Here is an 18,031-nt window from a genome sequence, read left to right on the forward strand (position 1 = left end):
CTGTGCATTTCATCCTGTATCTTGTTTATTTTATACATAATAGTTTTGCCTCTTATCCCATTTACCTATCTTGCCTCTATCTCCACCCATTGCCCCACCGGTAACCACTAGTTTACTCTCTGTATCTGCGAATCAGTTTTGTTATATTCATTCATATGTTCTACTTTTTAGATTCTTTATCCATTTTTTTGTTAATAGATATGTAGGTTGTTTCCATATTATGGCTATTGTAAATAATGCTGTTGTGAACATTAGGGAGCATTAATTTTTTCAAATTAGTGTTTTTGTTTCTTGGGATCTATACCCAGGCGTAGAATTTCTGGATCATATGGTAGCTCTAGATTTAATTTTTGAGGAACCTCCATATTCTTTTCCATAGTGGCTATACTAATTTACACCCCCACCAACAGTGTACAAGCGTTCCTTTACTCCACATCCTTGGCAACATTTATTATTTGTTGTCTCTCTGATGATGGTCATTTTGACAAGTCGAATGTGATATCTCATTGTGATTTTGATTTTCATTTCTCTGAGGTTTAATGATGTTGAATATCTTTTCACATGCCTGTTGGCTATCTATATGTCTTCTTTAGAAAAGTTTCTATTCAGGTCTTCTGCCCATTTTTTAATCAGGTGGTTTTTTGACAGTGAGTTATATGAGCTCCTTATATATTTTGGATATTAACTTGTAGCAGGCAAATCTTTTCCCATTGAGTATGTTGTCTTTTTGTTTTGTTATTGATGTCATTTGCTGTGTAAAATATTTTAATTTAATTAGGTCTATTCATTTGTTTTTGCTTTTATTTCAATTTTGAACAGAAACTCAGATTTGGTCATTGGGGTTAAAATGGCAGAAGGACATCAGAGTGGAGATGTCTAGTAAGTAGCTACATTCTAGAGTCTGGAGCTATGGAGAAGAACTAGAACAGGACTAAAGTCATGGCATGGATAGTTTGAGAAAGAGGGAGGAGAGAAGAAGAAGGTAGCACGTAGGGGATATTCAAAGTACAAATAGTAGAAAATAAGTTCACAAAGAAGGAAGAGATGGTACTGATGAACCTATTTGACTTTTGAGAGTCTCTTGGACTGCAAGGAGATCAAACCAGTCAATCCTAATGGAAATCAATCCTGAATATTCATTGGAAGGACTGAGGTTGAAGCCCCAATACTTTGGCCACCTGATGCCAAGAGCCAACTCATTGGAAAAGATCCTGATGCTGGGAAAGATTGAAGGCAGGAGGAGAAGGGGACGACAGAGGATGAGATGGTTAGATGGCATCAGTGACTCAATGGACGTGAGTTTGAGCAAGTTCTGGGAGTTGCTGAAGGACAGGGAAGCATGGCATGCTTCAGTTCATGGGTTTGCAAAGAGTCAGACATGACTGAGCAAGTGAACAACAACAAATTTCATCAAATACATTTTCTATCCCTCTCTCTCTTCTCTTTCTGGGACCCCTATGATGTGAATGCTGGTACACTTGATGTTCTCCAGACCTCTTAAGCTATTCTCATTTTTGAAATTTGTTTTTCTTCTTGCTATTCTGATTGTTTGATTTCCATTATTCTATCTTCCAGATAGCTCATGCATTCTTCTATATCACCTGTTAGCTGGTTTTTAGTCACTAAGTTGTTTCTGCCTCTTTTTGACCACATGGACTATAGCCTGCCAGGCTTCTCTGTCCTTGGGATTTCCCAGTCAAGAGTACTGGAGTCACTGCCATTTCCTTCTCCAGGGGATCTCCTGACCTCAGGGTCAAATCCACATCTCTTGCATTGGCAGGTTGATTCTTTACCACTGAGACACAAGGAAGCCACCTAATCTGCTGTTATTTCCCTGTAATGTATTTTTCACTTCAGTTATTGTATTCTTCAGCTCTGACTGGTTCTTTTTTGTATTTTCTAATTATTTCTTAAAATTCTCTATTCTTTTCTCAAGTTCAGGTAATTTTCTTACTATTATTGCTTTGAATTCTTTATCAAGTAAATTGTTTTTCTCTATTTCATTAGCATTTTTCAGGGGTGTATGGTTCTTATTCTTTTGTTTGAAAAAATATTCTTCTGTATTCTCATTTTGTTTAAATTTCTTTCTCTGTGAAATTAGGTTAAACAGTTACCTATCTTGATCTTAATGGTGAGTACTTGTGTGGGAAGGTCCCTATTCAGTCTTCTTATGGCCAGTGGCTTTCACGGGTGGCTGTACCTGAAGTGATCGAGGGCCAGATTTTTCCCTGGGGTGTGTTGGCAGCCACCACCTTGATGGAAGGTAGGGCTAGAGTTGAAGGGGCTGGAGCCAGAGCCAAGTGCAACCTGATACTTCTCCTTTGCTCAGTGGCCATCACCATTCTCTCAGGGGATAAGGTCCAAGAGGTTGGAGCAGGAGCCCTGAGAGAGTTGGGTTTCTCCAGGACTTCTCCTCCATGTGGCTGGGACCTGAGGCCTTGGGGTTGCACTTCTGTGCTAGTTTCACTTTTCCTCAGTGTCCTTGCTTTGGTTAAAGGTTGAGTCAGGCCAGAAGGGTTGGTGCCACACTACTGAGCTGGCACACTCTTTGTGGGAAGGAACATGAAGTGTGATAATTATTTCTTCCCTGGATCTAGTCTCACTGCCTTCTGTGTGAGCAGGGATGTACTCTCTGGCAGTAGCATTCTTTTCCCTGGAGCTACCCTCATTCCCTCCCAAGTGTGTGCACCAGGTTCCTGCTGGCATGCTGGCAGTGGTTGCCAACACCCCTTCAGGTGGAACTCAAATGAAGTCACACTTCATATAGGACTTGAACTCATAGTCTCTGACTTAGGATAGGACTCAAACCCAATTGGACCTCAGTTGGGACTCAAACCCAAAATATTTTAACTGAAACCATGCAGCCCATCTCAGGATAAAGTGAACCTCAGGTTCTTTATATCTCGGCACATACGGTATTCAGTAAGAGGCTAAGTGATAGGCAAGAAGTAGATTTATTAATATCCTTTGTAAAGAGGTTGCAGGAAAATGGGGCATGAGAAGGTGGTCAGTCCTGGGTAAGGCCCTGGGATTGGCTGTCCAGTGGAGGTCTTTGGCTCCAGCAGGAAAGAATGCAAGAGCGAGCCATAGTAAAGAGAAAGCAGAGATAGACATTTCATAGACAGAATGCAGTTCATCTCAGAAGGTGAGAGCAGTCCTGGGAGAAACACACCCTGCAGATAGAGTGTAGGTCTTCTCAGGTTAAAGAGTCCCCAAAATATGGGGTGGTTAGTTTACATGAGCTGGATAATTTCCTAGGCTAATGAGTGGAAGGATTATTGCTACTGTTTGGGGGAAGGGGCAGGGATTTCTAGGAATTGGGCCACTGCTCACTTTTTGCCCTTTTATGATCAGCCTGGGAACTGTCATGGCATCTGTGGGTGTGTCACTTAGCATGCTAATGTATTGCAGTGAACATATAATAAGGCTCAAGGTCTACTGGAAGTCAAATTTTCTGCTATCTTGGGCCTAATGTATTCTAACCAGTTTATGTAGTATCCTCAATGGCTATGTCATTCTTTTAAAAGTTGTGCCCTGCCCCTTCCCTCCTGTCTCAAAACCCCTCACTCCTCAGGAAGAATCCCTGAGCCTGTCATATAGCCCCTTCTCTTCTGTACCCTCTACTAGGGATGCAAGTCCTGACCAGATCACTTCTCCCTTCCTACAAGATTCTGTGTGACTCTTCACAGCTTTGGTTGCGGAAGAGCCATCCTGCTAGTTCCCAGTGAGAATCATTCTGTATGTAGTTGTAATTTTTTTATTTCCGTGAGGGGAGCTGAGTCCAGCATCCTAGTATTCTGTCATCTTGAACCCACCCCACAAAGGTACATTTTTATTCATTTGCAACAACTACATTTACATACTGCTTAAATAATTGGAACAACGCTTTGTAATGAGGTGTGCTTATTATTCTGTCAGTGAATTAGAATTGGTTTATCCATTCATTCAGTGAATATTTGCTGACTGTTTACTTTGTGTCAGATACTATTAAAGGTGTTTGGGATATGTAAGGGAAAAAAATAAATAGGATCTTTTTTAAAAAAAATATGGACTAGTGAGGAAAGAAAGACAATGGAATAAACACAGTGGACTAAACTATAAGTTTTGTGATAAACAGAAGATTAGACAGATAAGGGAACCAATTGTTTGACAGCTTTGGATGTTATTTTAAAGAATTTAAATAAAACCAAATATGCAGTGAGCAGCTAATGTGAATTCTTGAACTGACAATGGGCATCATCAAAGTGTATTTTAGGGAGATTATGGAAATAGGTAGTATCTGAGATGGGAAGGAACTTGACATAAAAATGATTAGGGAACATTCTAGAGTAGCAAAACTCTAGACAGGTGTGAGGGTGTAGAAGGATCTAGAAAGACATACATCTGAGCTAGCAAGAGTCTAGCTAACAGATAGTCAAAGGGAAGAAGAGATAAGAATAAAAGCTGACTACATTTGGAGCATAAATATTAAGGAAAATGTTTATCTACTTCTATGTACTAAAGTTTGAAATATATATTGGGGAAAAGTTTTCTGAAAATCAAATTTGCAGTCTGCATTTTTTAAGGATTTCTTGTCTAATAATTCTGTTATAATTATCTTCATATGGCAATCAGAAATATAAAGAAATATGTACAAAAAGAATCTCATTTGGTGAAAAATTTGAAACAACCAAAATAATGAACAATAGGAGACCAGTTAAATAAAGTCTCATCTAGTCTAGTTGGATCCCTTAACTTCATTAAGTTGATTCCTTAAGTTGATTAAGAGAAAACTTTTGTTAAAGTTGAGACATTAAGTGGATATATACATGCCTTAAATATTTCCTTTACTTCAAACTTTTGCACATTCATCAATTTTTTTATGTGGAGCTATTGCCTTTTCCATACCAATGGGCATATGATACCCATTAAAATATTGTCTACAGTGTTCAGTTTGAGTTTCTTTAAAATGACATGAGAATTTAGTAATATCTGCCAAACAATCTGAGTGCATAATTATTGACTTTTATTACTTTTTTTCCTCTTTTCTTGCTGATACCTAAATTACCATCTAAGTTTTTAATCACTTAACTTTTTCCATTGCCACTCCATAGGCCACTCTAAAAACTTTGGCTTGCATTCTAATATGGAAAATAAGTATAGTTTTGAATAGAAAAATTACAGTATCTGAGATATAATTTAACAGAATCTAAACTCTGTCTGCTCTGTTTGAGAATGGCGTGTGGTACGTGTGTGGTGGGGATTGAGAATGGGGGGAGTGTCCCTTTTTGCACTTTATACTCCATAATTGTTCCAATGCATAAAGACTTGTAGCTCTCTTTTCAGTGTTTGTATTTATTTTAGCCCCAGTGTGACTAGCAAAATATGGAAATACCTAGGAAAACCTAGTGTCTAGAAGCACTGTACACTTTAGAATAATATTAGAAAATATGGAATTAGGTGGGAAGCAACATAAGGCTTTTCGGGGTGTTTAAGGAAGAAACAAGGATGAAGAATCAGGTGTAATTCCTAAAATGTCCCCTCCCCACATGTTGCCATCTCTTAGCTAATTGGTTCTCAAATGCATAGGCCAATTAAAATCTCCTGGAGAGCTTTAAAAATACCATTGCTTGAACTGCATCCCAGATATACTGCTGCAGTTGATCTGAAGTGGGACCTAGGCCTCATTATTTAAAAAAAAAAAAAAAATTCCCAGCTGATTCCAATGTGTATCTTGCACTAAAATCAATTTTTTTTCAAGTGTGTTTAGCTCTTTACCCTTAGGTGGTCTTGGGTAACTTATGACTGACTACCTCCACCATTTCAATTAGCATATATGATCTTATTATCTTGAGGTAGGAAGGTGAAGAGGAGGGTTATCTTCATTTTGGATCTGAAGGCAGAGTCATTTCCTTCATGTAGAGGCAAAGTAATCCTGTTAGTTTTCCAGCTACATTCAGAGATCTAAGGAAGCATAACTCAAGCTAATAGGCAGTTCACACTGTGGTTCAAACCTTTTTTCATTTATCCTAAGTGGCATTGTACTATAAGGTATCCCTCAGGAAAGGATTGAGTGTGTGCCACCGAGGGTAAGCCTACTTCATCTTTCTCTGCTGAATGGCTCACCACTGAAAGCCACAAATGACTCATATTAGGCCCTGAAGAAGCCTGCCTTTATGGAAGTGACCTTAAAGTCATTGTTTATGACTTGTGTTAGGCCTTTAAGATGGCCTCCAATAATTCTTGCTTTCTGGTTTGTCTGCCTTTGTTCATTCGTTCCCCTTGAATACAGGCAGAAGTGATAGAACAGTACTGAAGATGAGGCTATGAAATACTGTGGCTTCCATTTGGGGCGCTCTTTCTCTCTCATTCTTTCTAATTCCTTGCTCTGTGGGAAACTAACTGCCATGTGGCAAATGGAGCTTTGGCGAGGTTTATGTGGTGAAGAAGTGGTATTTCAAACCCACAACCAGTGAGGACCTAAGGTAAATCTCTCTCTGAGTTGAGCATTGAAGGAACAAATAACTGCGCTTCTGGCCAACACCTTGATTGTAGCCTTACAAAAGATTCTCACTAGAGACACCTAGCTAAACCTTGCCCAGGTTGCTGACCACATTAGCTATGAGATAATTAAAATCATTTTTAAACCATTAAGTTTTTTTTTTTTTTAATTTTTTTTTTTTTTTTCAGATTTGTTTGGAGACAAAATTTATTAGGAGTACAAAAAATCACGAAGGCAATTGGCATGAACTTCTCCAGAACACTTAAGAAACCCTCTGCTGTTTATCTACCTCCTCTCCTGTCATGAAAGTGGAAGGTCTATTTAACAAGTAATTCTGTGCTTATCACACTCTTTCTTTAAAATTAAGTTTTATAGTCTGAAACCAATTTAAGCCATTAAGTTTTAGGACAATATGTCATATAACAATAGATAATTAATACATGGCTGACTGGATATGTCAAGAAAAAGGCCTTCCATCTTCAAGATAAATGTTATTATTCATCTCATATTTCAGTTATTAGAATACAAGTTCTATTGATATGAAAAAAAATAAATTTTTATCATTTCATAGATTCAATTTGAGGATTTGGAAGTAACCAGGAAGTAAAAGGAAACTGAAGTGTTTCTCAGGTGAGAGTAAATACAGGAGTTATTGGAAAGAGACTAGGACTTTCTCTGTTGCTTCCCATCAAGTCTTCTCAACTCAAGAAAAAGTATATTTTCTTGACAAGCCACTCAAAGTTAGAGGATGAGTGGGAAAATATGTGGGAGGAATATTACCTTCATTGAAAGCAGCAGCTTTGCTGAATAAATAGAGAAGCAGAATAAAAAGTAGCTGAGGGAGGGGCAATAGAGGGGTAGGAGATTGAGATACAAACTATTTTGTCTAAAATAAGCTACGAGGATAAGTTGTAAAAGACAGGGAATATAGCCAATATAATAACTATAAGTGGAGTATAACCTTCAAAAACTATGAATCACTGTATTGAACACCTGTAACTTATATAATGTGTATCAACTATACTTCAATAAAAAAATAAAATTTAAAAAAAGGAGTAACCTGGCAACAGTGCTGGAATAGCTAGACATGATGTTTTTATGAACTATATCATATTAAGATATGCATTAAGAACTCAAACCAGACAGACCAATTAATAGGTATTCTCTAAAAACTCTGTTTTAAGGCAGTCATAGAAATGTTCAAAGCTGATAATCATCTGGTGCCCACAAGTTAGTCTAGGAACCTGCATGTATTCTAATAGAGTAGTGGTATATTCTGAGTGACAGGTAACCACTCATTGTTGTTGTTGTTCAGTTGCCCAGTCATGTCCAACTCTTTGCAACCCCTTAGACTGCAGCATGCCAGGAGTCCCTGTTCCTCACCATCTCCCAGGGTTTGCCCAAGTTCATGTTCATTGTATTGGTGATGCTGTCCAGCCATCTCATCCTCTGATGCCCTCTTCTCCTCTGCCCTCAATCTTTCCCAGGGACTTCTCCAGTGATTCATCTGTTTGAATCAGATAACTGAAATACTGGAGCTTCAGCTTCAGCATCAGCCCTTCCAGTGAATATTCAGGGTTTGTCCTCCTTAAGATTGACTGGTTTGATCTCCTTGCTCTTCAAGAGACTTTCAGGAGTCTTCTCCAGCACCACAGTTCAAAGGCGTCAATTCTTTGGCATTCTGCCTTCTTTACACTCCAGCTGTCACAAACTGTATATGACCACTGAGAAAACCATAGCCTTGACTATATGGACCTTTGTTGGCAGAGTAACACCTCTGCTTTTCAACACACTGTCTATGTTTGTCATAGCTTTCCTGCTAAGAAGCAATCATCTTCTGATTGCATGACTGCAGTCACCATCTGCAGTGATTTTTGTAGCTGAAGAAGAGGAAATCTGTCACTACTTCTACCTTTTCCCATTTATTTGACGCTCAGTAATGGGGCCAGATGCCATGATCTTAGTTTTTTTTTAATATTTAGTCTTAAGTTGACTCTTTCACTCTACTCCTTCACCCTCATGAAGAGGCTCATCAGGACAGGGTGCTCAGGGCTGGTGCACTGGTACGACCCAGAGGGATGGGATGGGGAGCGAGGTGGGAGGGGGGTTCAAGATGGGGAACACATGTAAACCCATGGCTGATTAATGTCAATGTATGGCAAAAACCACTACAATATTGTATAGTAATTAGACTCCAACTAAAATAAATACATTTAATTAAGAAAGAAAAAAAAGAGGCTTATTAGTTCTTTGCCTTCTGCCATTAGTGTGGTATCATCTGCATATCTGAGATTGTTGATGTTTCTCCTGCATATCTTGATTCCAGCTTGTAACTCATCCAGCCCAGCATTTCTCATGATGTGCTCAGCCTATAGGTTAAACAAACAGTGTGACAGCAGACAGCCCTGTCATACTCCTTTCTCAATCTTGAACAAGTCAGTTGTTCCATACATGGTTCTAACTGTTGCTTCTTGACCCACATACAGGTTTCGCAGGAGACAGGTAAGATGGTCTGGTATTCCCGTCTCTCTAAGAACTTTCCACAACTTTTCAACACAGTCAAAGGCTTTAGCATAGTCAGTGAAACAGAGATAGACGTTTTTCTGAAATTCTCTTGCTTTCTCTATACTCCAGCAAATGTTGGCAATTTGACCTCTAGTTCCTCTTCCTTTTCTAAACCCAGCTTGGACATCTGGAAGTTCTTGGTTCACATGATGCTGAAACCTAGCATGCAAGATTTTAAGCATGACCTTACTAGCATGTGAGATGGGTGCAGTTGTGTGATGGGTAGCATCTTCTTTGGTACTACCCTTCTTGGGAATTGAAGGAGAAAATGGCAACCCACTCCAGTATTCTTGCCTGGAAAATCCCATGGACGGAGGACTCTGGTAGTCTATAGTCCATGGGGTGGCAAAGAGTCAGACACAACTGAGCAACTTCATTTTTTCACTTTTTTTCTTGGGAATTGGGATGAGGATTGACCTTCTCCAGTCCTGTGGCCACTGTTGGGTCTTCCAGATTTGCTGACATAATGAATGCAAAACCTTGATGGCATCAACCACTCATACTGGTCCTTAAATATTTTTAATGTTGCTGTGGTTCATAGCAAACTTTTATAATATATAAAGTTTTGGTTTTCTTTAACCAAGTGTCATCTGTGTGTAAAGTTGAACTGTGAGAAGTACAGGATCTCTTGTGTCTTATTTATGCCTAGGTATATGGCAGTAGGATTGTAGTGTAAATGAAGCCACATGATAAAACTTATACATCTTTCTGACATATCACTTTTTCCCACTGGTGTGAATTTTATATTAAAGCAGACATAAGTGTATTATGGAATAAAATGTAAGAATCACATGAGTTTTAAGAAAAATTTTCAAGAAATTTTGTATCTTTGGTGGGATACCTTTTCATTATTCCTTAGACTCATTCTCTACCTCTACTATTATTGGTATTTTAGTAGGAAATTTGAGAGGCATTGATTTAGGATATTTGTGGTTAGAGAATTGCCTTTAGTACAGCCAGTTCCAGGCTTCTCAGGTGGCTCAGTAGTTAAAGAATCTGCCTGCAATGCAGGAAATGCACGAGATACAGGTTTGATCCCTGGGTTGGAAAGATCCCCTGGATGAGGGCATGGCAACCCACTCCAGTATTCTTGCCTGGAGAATCCCATGGACAGAAGAACCTGGTAGGCTTAAGTCCACAGGATCGCAAAGAGTTGGACATGACTAAAGCGACTGACGAACACACAGCCAGCTCCATAGTCCTTCTATGTTCTTTAGGAACCAGAAGGGCAAACACTAAGAGACGGAAACCAAGAATTTATATCCAGCATCCTTTCTTTTCTCTCATTAAGTTGAATTTTTGCCAACTCAAAGCCTGATAATTTATATTATAGCGTTTTTATGTAAAAATATTTTAGTTCACTAATTGCATTGAAAATATATTTTTTATTCTTTTGTTAACTATTTAATTTTTTCCTTCCTAATTCTTGGAAACCAATGTATTTAACCAGTTTTCTCTTTCAAAGAACATTTAGAAAAGATTACTCTGTTTATCTGGCTAATTTGCACAATGATCTCCATATGTAAATAAAGAGGTGCATGTAAGAGTTGAATAGGAATCAGAATTGGAAATTTCATTTTTTTCCTCCTTTCGATTCAAATCATCACAGTATAGACTAATTATTATATAATCAAATGAATTGCCAAAACATGGCACATTTGCATGCAAATGTAAAGGTTATATTTCTATAGGAATACTTTTTTAAAAAGGTTATTAACTAATAATTGTAATCATCTAAGAGCAAGAAGCACATGCTGAGTGAGCTCAACTCTTGTTGCAGCTCTGAACCTAACCTGCTGTGTTATTTGGGATCTATTAAAATACGATCTCAATTCCCTTGTCTACAAATGAATAGTAAGGACGAAGATTCCTTGTACTTATAAGACTCTTGAATTCTAAGTGTATGTAATTAGCAGATTTTATTTTCTAAAACTTGCACATTAAGTATAAATAAAGGGGGAAGAATAAAGAATTGTTAAGTGTTTCTAGAAACACTACTGGATCAGATTTACTGCTAAATATTGATTAATTCAGTCTTGCTTTATAAATTTATTCATGAGCATAACTCTAGTCAGAGTATTTGATCCTAGTATAGCTCATAGATTATATACATACACACTATTTCTGTTTAAATTTCCATATAACCATGTTTCACCCTAACTTTTTTTTCCATTTTTTTAATTTGTTGGAGGCTAATTACAATATTGTAGTGGTTTTTGCTAACTTTTTAAAATTAATTAAAAATAGTTTCATTATGAATTTGCTTTGATATTAAATATTGAGTGAATTAATATAAAAATTGATTATGGGTAGAGACACTCTGCTAGGCAGTAAGGAAAACAAATAATGAGAAACATCGATTCTTTTCTTCTCTTGATATGTTCCCAAGACACTGGGCACAGAAGCCTGATCTAGGAACCTAGGTTAGCAAGGCCCTGGAGTCAAATAATAAAGACTGTCAGGCATGGCATTTCCCCAGAGAATACCTGAGGACAGGCAATCCCTCATAGCTTCCTACAGCCTCATCATGTAAGTGAGCCACAAGAAAATCAAATGAATCTGTTATTTCTGTTGACCTAGCCTTTACATGTAACTCTTACCTATAAATGTTTTATGAGATATTTGTATGAAATAAAGGGACTTAAATGACAAATAGTTTGAAATCAAAACCACCATTGTTAGCATATCACCAGTTTAACTTAGATAAATGTTGGCCTTCTATTGAACAATAAAGAACTATGAAGGTCTTCTAATGGAAGTATTATGAAGTAGAAGTTTATCATTCCAATAAGTCCATCATATGTAGCCTGACCTCAAGCCTTGATTACTATTCAGAGTCTCAAATCCCTAACTATAGACTCCACTTCAGACATTGTGTCTTCCCCATTCAATAGGAAAGCAACTTTCAATGCTGGCATATTTTAAATGGCAGAGATTTCTAGAGATTAGAAAAACTACTAACTTAAGTATGCATATTTTAAAAGTATTTTACTTTTCTTCTCATGAACTCAAACAAAGCTTAACTTTTAAATCCTGTAAGTCCTTTTATCTGCAGTGATTTTACTTATAAGATCCAACTTAGTTGATGAGAATGTCGCAAAACATATTTCACATTTTTGTATCGTTCCCTGTGAGACGACTATTGTAAGAAATGCTGCAGGCTGTCATTTTTGTCTGCCATCCAGGACTTACTGGCCTCACTGCTGTGTACTAGACTTGCTGTTGGTCACAAGGGGGAGGGGGACTTGCAGTGGAGCCAGACGGTTTTGTTATTGCTTTAGAATTAAAAGCATATGAAACAGATACAGCTTATTAAGGTTGTTTTTTTTTTTATAAATAACATAAACTTAAATAACAAAACAGTAAAGTTCAAATACAACTTAAAATAGAGTTTAATGCTGTAACCAGAGGAGAAAAGCACAATTATTTGCGGGAAGAACATTATTAAAAGCCATATTCCCGAATATGAATTATACAAAAGATAGATTATGTTACTTCAAAAACACATAAAAGATTTTTGAATTTTACTTTTAGGGATTATAAAATGTTATTTTGTGGTGAGTGAGATGAAATACAGTATTATCATCATTGTTGCTATTTTATATACAAGATTTTTTAAAACATCCTGTAAGCAATACCCTTTCAGTTGGAGCAGCATTACAAATTTTGTTCTTGTTAATTGGTAGGTACAAGCATGTTCTAATTCTATACTTTTATAAAACTACCTCTTTGACTCATTTCCATAATGGAATTTTTGAGAATACTTGTTTCTTTTCTAATTAGAGTGGTTCATAATTTTTCACTAGAACGTATTCAAATACTGCTCATCTTCCATAGTTAGTGTTGGCTTGATTATCTGACAAATCATTCCAGCAGCCTTTAGGTCTGACACATCTTGTATAACATCATCTGCATTATTATTATTATAGCAGCCATTTTATAAGCAAATAGGAATATTTAAATAATCATTATCAGATAATCAAATCTAACATACTCTTAAGGGTAAATTAACTTAAGAAAAAACATTACTATTACTAACATCATGATTGTACAACCAGTTTTACAACTTTTTACAACTTTTAGTTACTAAATCTGATTTTTGTGTATATTTTTTTCAAATCTTTCTTTAATGCAGTCTCTTAAAATAAACATAAATGCGCAAGTCCAGCTTGATCAGTTTTTCAGTAGTTTTCCAGCCTTTCTTGGTTAGTTTAAAAAAGAGAAAAGAAAAGATAAAAAAAGAAAACAGTCCACTTAAAGAAATCTCCCTGCTGGAACTGGTTTCTTATATGCCATATATGATTAGGTTATTGCCATAGGAAGAAAATGGGCTGTTTTTTGTTCTTTCTTCGTTTTTTTCCCTCTAACTGGAACCCCCTTTTGATTTAAGGCAACAAACATTTCTCCTCCACTGTGTGTCCATTTAGCTGATGCATATGTGTTGTAATGGTTTTCCAGAATTAATTCTTTGAAGTTGCAGTCTTCGTTGCATTCTTTCTGCAATGAATAACAACAAACAACATTATCCAAATGATTTTTAGAAGGACTCAAAGAATAAGCATAATATTTAGTAAAATTAAAACCTACACGACTTTTTTGATCAAGAATAATGCAGTTTGTTCGATAGCATATTTGAAAAAAGATCAATTTTTTTACAAAGCTAAAATGCTATACATTTACTTATGCAGCATAGTTCCAAACATGTTGCTTTTTGGCAATCAGTTGCTACTACTCTTAAGAGCTATTTTCCTCTAATTAGCAGCTCTCATATTACTATGCCCAAGTCACTCTTTTCCTAACCTTGAGATTTTTATATAATTAGCAGATCCTCTGACTGAGCACACACACATACTGCTTCCCTCAGCTGAAGTCATATTTTACAACTTTTATTCGTTTACTATTATACTACCTGTGATTGTGGTGGAAAATTAAAAAGTTAATTTGCTCATCCATTCAACTTGTCATTCATTCAGTTTAACTTATATTTTTATGTAGTCTATGCCAGGAATACAAAAGAAAAGCCAATTATACTGTATTATAGCGGGATAAACTGTTACATATTTTGTATTGTAATAAAGTGGGAGCAGTGGGAATGCTTACAAGTCAAAAGTCCATCATTGTGAGACTGATATTGATAAACAAAAGTCTGGATTTTTTTCACCAAGAATTTTCATATATGCAAAGTGCAAACTGCATGAACTTTAACAAAAAGAGCTGATAGATGGAAATTTTATATCTTAAGTATCTAAAGTGCAAATGAAATTTTAGAGGTAGAAGGATCCTTGCATGCATGCATGCTCAGTCTTTGCAGCACTTTGGACTGTGGCTCGCCGGGCTCCTCTGTCCATGAGATTCTCCAGTCATGAATACTGGAGTGGATTGCCACTTCCTCCTCCAGGGGATCTTCCCAACCCAGGGATCAAACCCACATCTCCCGCATTGCAGGTGGATTCTCTACCACTGAGCCATTGGGGAAGCCCAGAAGGATCCTTAAGGGTCAGTTAATCCAACTTATTTTACAGATGATGAAACGAAGGCCAGAGAGCTTAAACAAATTGTCCAAGGTGACACAGAAAACATTTTTCCTTAATTCCTAAATAGAAAATATTTTAATGAAATCATTGAATTACATAGTTTGAGAGGAATTAATTTCATTTTTACTTTTCAGAAAGGGGAGATACTTTTGTCAAAAATAAGTTTGAGAAATTAAGTCTAAGCTATTATCTACCAATACCTTTGCATAGAGCTTTCCTTCCTTGTTCATTGCAAGATAATATTCACTTTCCACTCCTTTGATTGCTACAATTCCAACGGCCACTGTCCTGATTTCCATGATGTCTGCAAGGAATCACAGAAAGATATGTCAGTAATTCACTTAGTTTTGCGGATTATCCAAGAATGACCATTTGTTCTTATTTGTTTCAATTGGGAGTTAAGATTATTAATGTGATTATTTACTCAGCCTGACACCCCCCCAACCACTTAGAACATGTAAATACAAACACTTAATCCTTATTAAATGTGGGAAGTGCAAACTATCAATTTTTTTATTTTGTAGAAAAAGATACTTGGTTTCAAAAAAGTTAGATATTTGAAACTTTTTCTTCTCTAGAATTACATTTCCAATTTACTAAAATCATTGCTCAGTTGTTAAGTTGCATTTGACTCTTGGCAACGCCATGGACTGCAGTATCCCAGACTTTCCTATCCTTCACTGTCTCCCAGAGTTTGCTTAAATTCATGTTCATTGATTCAGTGATGCCATCCAACCATCTCATCCTCTGTCACTCCCTTCTCCTCCTGCCTCCTCTTTCCCAGCATCACGCTCTTTCCCAGTGCGTCTACTCTTTGCGTTAGGTGGCCAAAGTATTGGAGCTCCAGCTTCAGCATCAGTCCTTCCAACGAATATCTGGGTTGATTTCCTTTAGGATTGACTGGTTTGATCTCCTTGAGAGTCCAAGGAACTCTCAAGAGTCTTCTCTAGCACCATAATTCAAAAGCATCAATTCTTTGTCACTTATGTTTCATTATGGCCACTTACATACATGACTACTGGAAAAACCATAACTTTGACTATATGTAAATATATATATATATATATATATATATATATATATATATATACATACATACACACACTGACATCACTTTGTCAGAAAGTGATGTCTGCCTTTCAATACGCTGTTTGTCTTAACTTTTCTTCCAAGGAACAAGTGTCTTTTAATTTCATTGGTACAGTCACTGTCTGCAGTAATTTTGGAGCCCCACATAAAAAAATCTGCCACTGTTTCCATTTTTTCCCCATCTATTTGCTTGAAATGTTGGGACCAGATGTCATGATCTTGGTTTTTTGAATGTTGAGTTTCAGCCAGCTTTTTCACTCTCCTCTTTCACCTTCATCAAGAGGCTCTTTAGTTCCTTTTCACTTTCTGTCATTAGGGTGGTGTCATCTGCATATCTGAGGTTGTTGGTATTACTCCTGGCAATACTAATTCCAGTTTGTGAGTCATCTAGCCTGGCATTTCATGTGATGTACTCTGCGTATAAGTTAAATAAGCAAGGTGACGACATATAGCCTAGACATATTCCTTTCCAAATTTTGAACCAGTCAGTTGTTCCATGTGATGTTCTAACTGTTGCTTCTTGACCTGCCTACAGGTTTCTCAGGAGACAGGTAAGGTGGTCTGGTATTCCTATCTCTTTAAATATTTCCCACAGTTTGTTGTGAACCACACAGTCAAAAGCTTTAATGTAGTCAATGAGACAGAAGTAGATGTTTTTCTGGAATTCCCTTGCTTTGTCTATGATCCAATAGAATTTGGCAATTAGATCTCTGGTTCCTCTGCCTTTTCTAAACCCAGTTTGTACATCTGGAAGTTCTTGGAGAATTTTGAGCATTACTTTGCTACCATGTGAAATGAGCACAATTGTACAATAGTTTGAACATTTTGGGGGATTTCCCTCTTTGTGAATGGAATGCAAACTGACCTTTGCAAGTCCTGTGGCCACTGCTGAGTTTTCCAAATTTGCTGGCATGTTGAGTGCAGTGCTTTAACTGCATCATCTTTTAGGATTTGAAACAGCTCAACTGGAATTCCATCACCTCCACTAGTTTTGTTTGTAGTAATGCTTCTTAAGGCCCTCTTGACTTCACACTCCAGGATCTGGCTCTAGGTGAGTGACTACACCATCATGGTTATCTGAGTCATTAAGACCTTTTTTGTATAGTTCTTCTGTGTATTCTTGCCACCTCTTCTTAATCTCTTCTGCTTCTGTTAGATCCATACTGTTTCTGTCCTTTACTGAGCCCATCTTTGCATGAAATGTTCCCTTGGTATCTCTAATTTTCTTGAGATCTCTAGTCTTTCCCACTCTATTGTTTTCTCTATTTCTTTGCATTGCTATAATCATAATAACAATAATACCTAGTGTTTATTGAGTTCATACCACATGCAAAGGATTGTTTAAGCACTCTTATATATTAATATATTTACTTATCACCAAGACTATAAGGCAAGTACTCATATTATCCCCAGTTTAAAGATCAAGAAGCTCAGGCACAAAGAAGTTAAGTAATTTGCCCAGATTCTCTCAGCTGGTAAGTGGCAGAAGTGGAATTTGAACCCGAGTGGTCTGGCTTTTAATCACTATATAATACCGTGAAAGTATGGAATTAGTAACATCTTTACTTTTGTACTTAAACTTTATAGTAATGATTATTGCTGACATAATATATCTTGAATATACTGAAATTGAATATAATTCCAGTTAAAGCCATTGAAAATGATTATAAGCAGAACCTACTACCTTTAAAAAAGATTAACTATTTAAACTGATAGATTTTTGATAATAAAAACACAGTTGTTATATGAATCCTGCTCATATGACTTTATACAATTTTAATTCTTTCTAACCATTGTTGAAATTGTTTTTACAAAACTTGTAGTTACTACAGGACTGTTACCCTACTGTTTTATTTAATTATATATCCTTTCCCTAAATGCTGCTTTTTAATGACTCTTATCAAAATACAGTAAAAAAAAAAATCAACTTTAAAACCATGTAGAAATTTAAAGTTTTGTAAACCATTTCATGTAACTACTGTTAATTATACTTTGAACTTGAGACATTCTCTTTCCTGTGCTTAAGACAATGAAAAGAAAATCCCAAGTGAATATTATATGCATAAATCAAGTCCCCAGAAACTGTTTTCTAAAATAGTCACTTAATTATAGGAAATTCTAATTTTTATCTCATGCCTTCGCTTCATCCTCTTATTTATTCTCCAGGCTTTAGTTTCCCTATTCTCCAGTGATAGAATTGTTACCTGCTTCATCGGGATTAATGTAGCCTAGTTAATATGTGTCATCTATTTCCCATATATGCCACATATAGAAACCATTTCCCACTATACTATGCTTAGCACTAGTCAGAGCTCATCCAATTCAGAGTTCTACAGCTGCTTATCTAGAAATTGAGGTCTTT

The 18,031-nt window shown here is 36.6% G+C and overlaps 2 protein-coding genes across 2 annotated transcripts in view; one reads left to right on the forward strand and one right to left on the reverse strand.

The window, feature by feature from the left end:
* FAM227B (family with sequence similarity 227 member B) overlaps window positions 1-18,031 on the forward strand; it is a 218,371-nt gene that overhangs the window by 70,794 nt on the left and 129,546 nt on the right. The gene's annotated exons all lie outside the window — the stretch shown is intronic.
* FGF7 (fibroblast growth factor 7) overlaps window positions 12,415-18,031 on the reverse strand; it is a 60,650-nt gene continuing 55,033 nt past the window's right edge. The window contains exons 3-4 of the mRNA XM_043472043.1: window positions 14,781-14,884; window positions 12,415-13,543 (exon numbers count right to left, since the gene is read on the reverse strand). Coding sequence (XP_043327978.1) covers window positions 13,349-13,543; window positions 14,781-14,884 — 299 coding nt within the window. The 3' untranslated portion in view covers window positions 12,415-13,348. The remainder of the gene's footprint in view (window positions 13,544-14,780; window positions 14,885-18,031) is intronic.

The sequence above is a fragment of the Cervus canadensis genome, chromosome 6 (assembly GCF_019320065.1).
Source record: "Cervus canadensis isolate Bull #8, Minnesota chromosome 6, ASM1932006v1, whole genome shotgun sequence".
Taxonomy (NCBI): domain Eukaryota; kingdom Metazoa; phylum Chordata; class Mammalia; order Artiodactyla; family Cervidae; genus Cervus; species Cervus canadensis.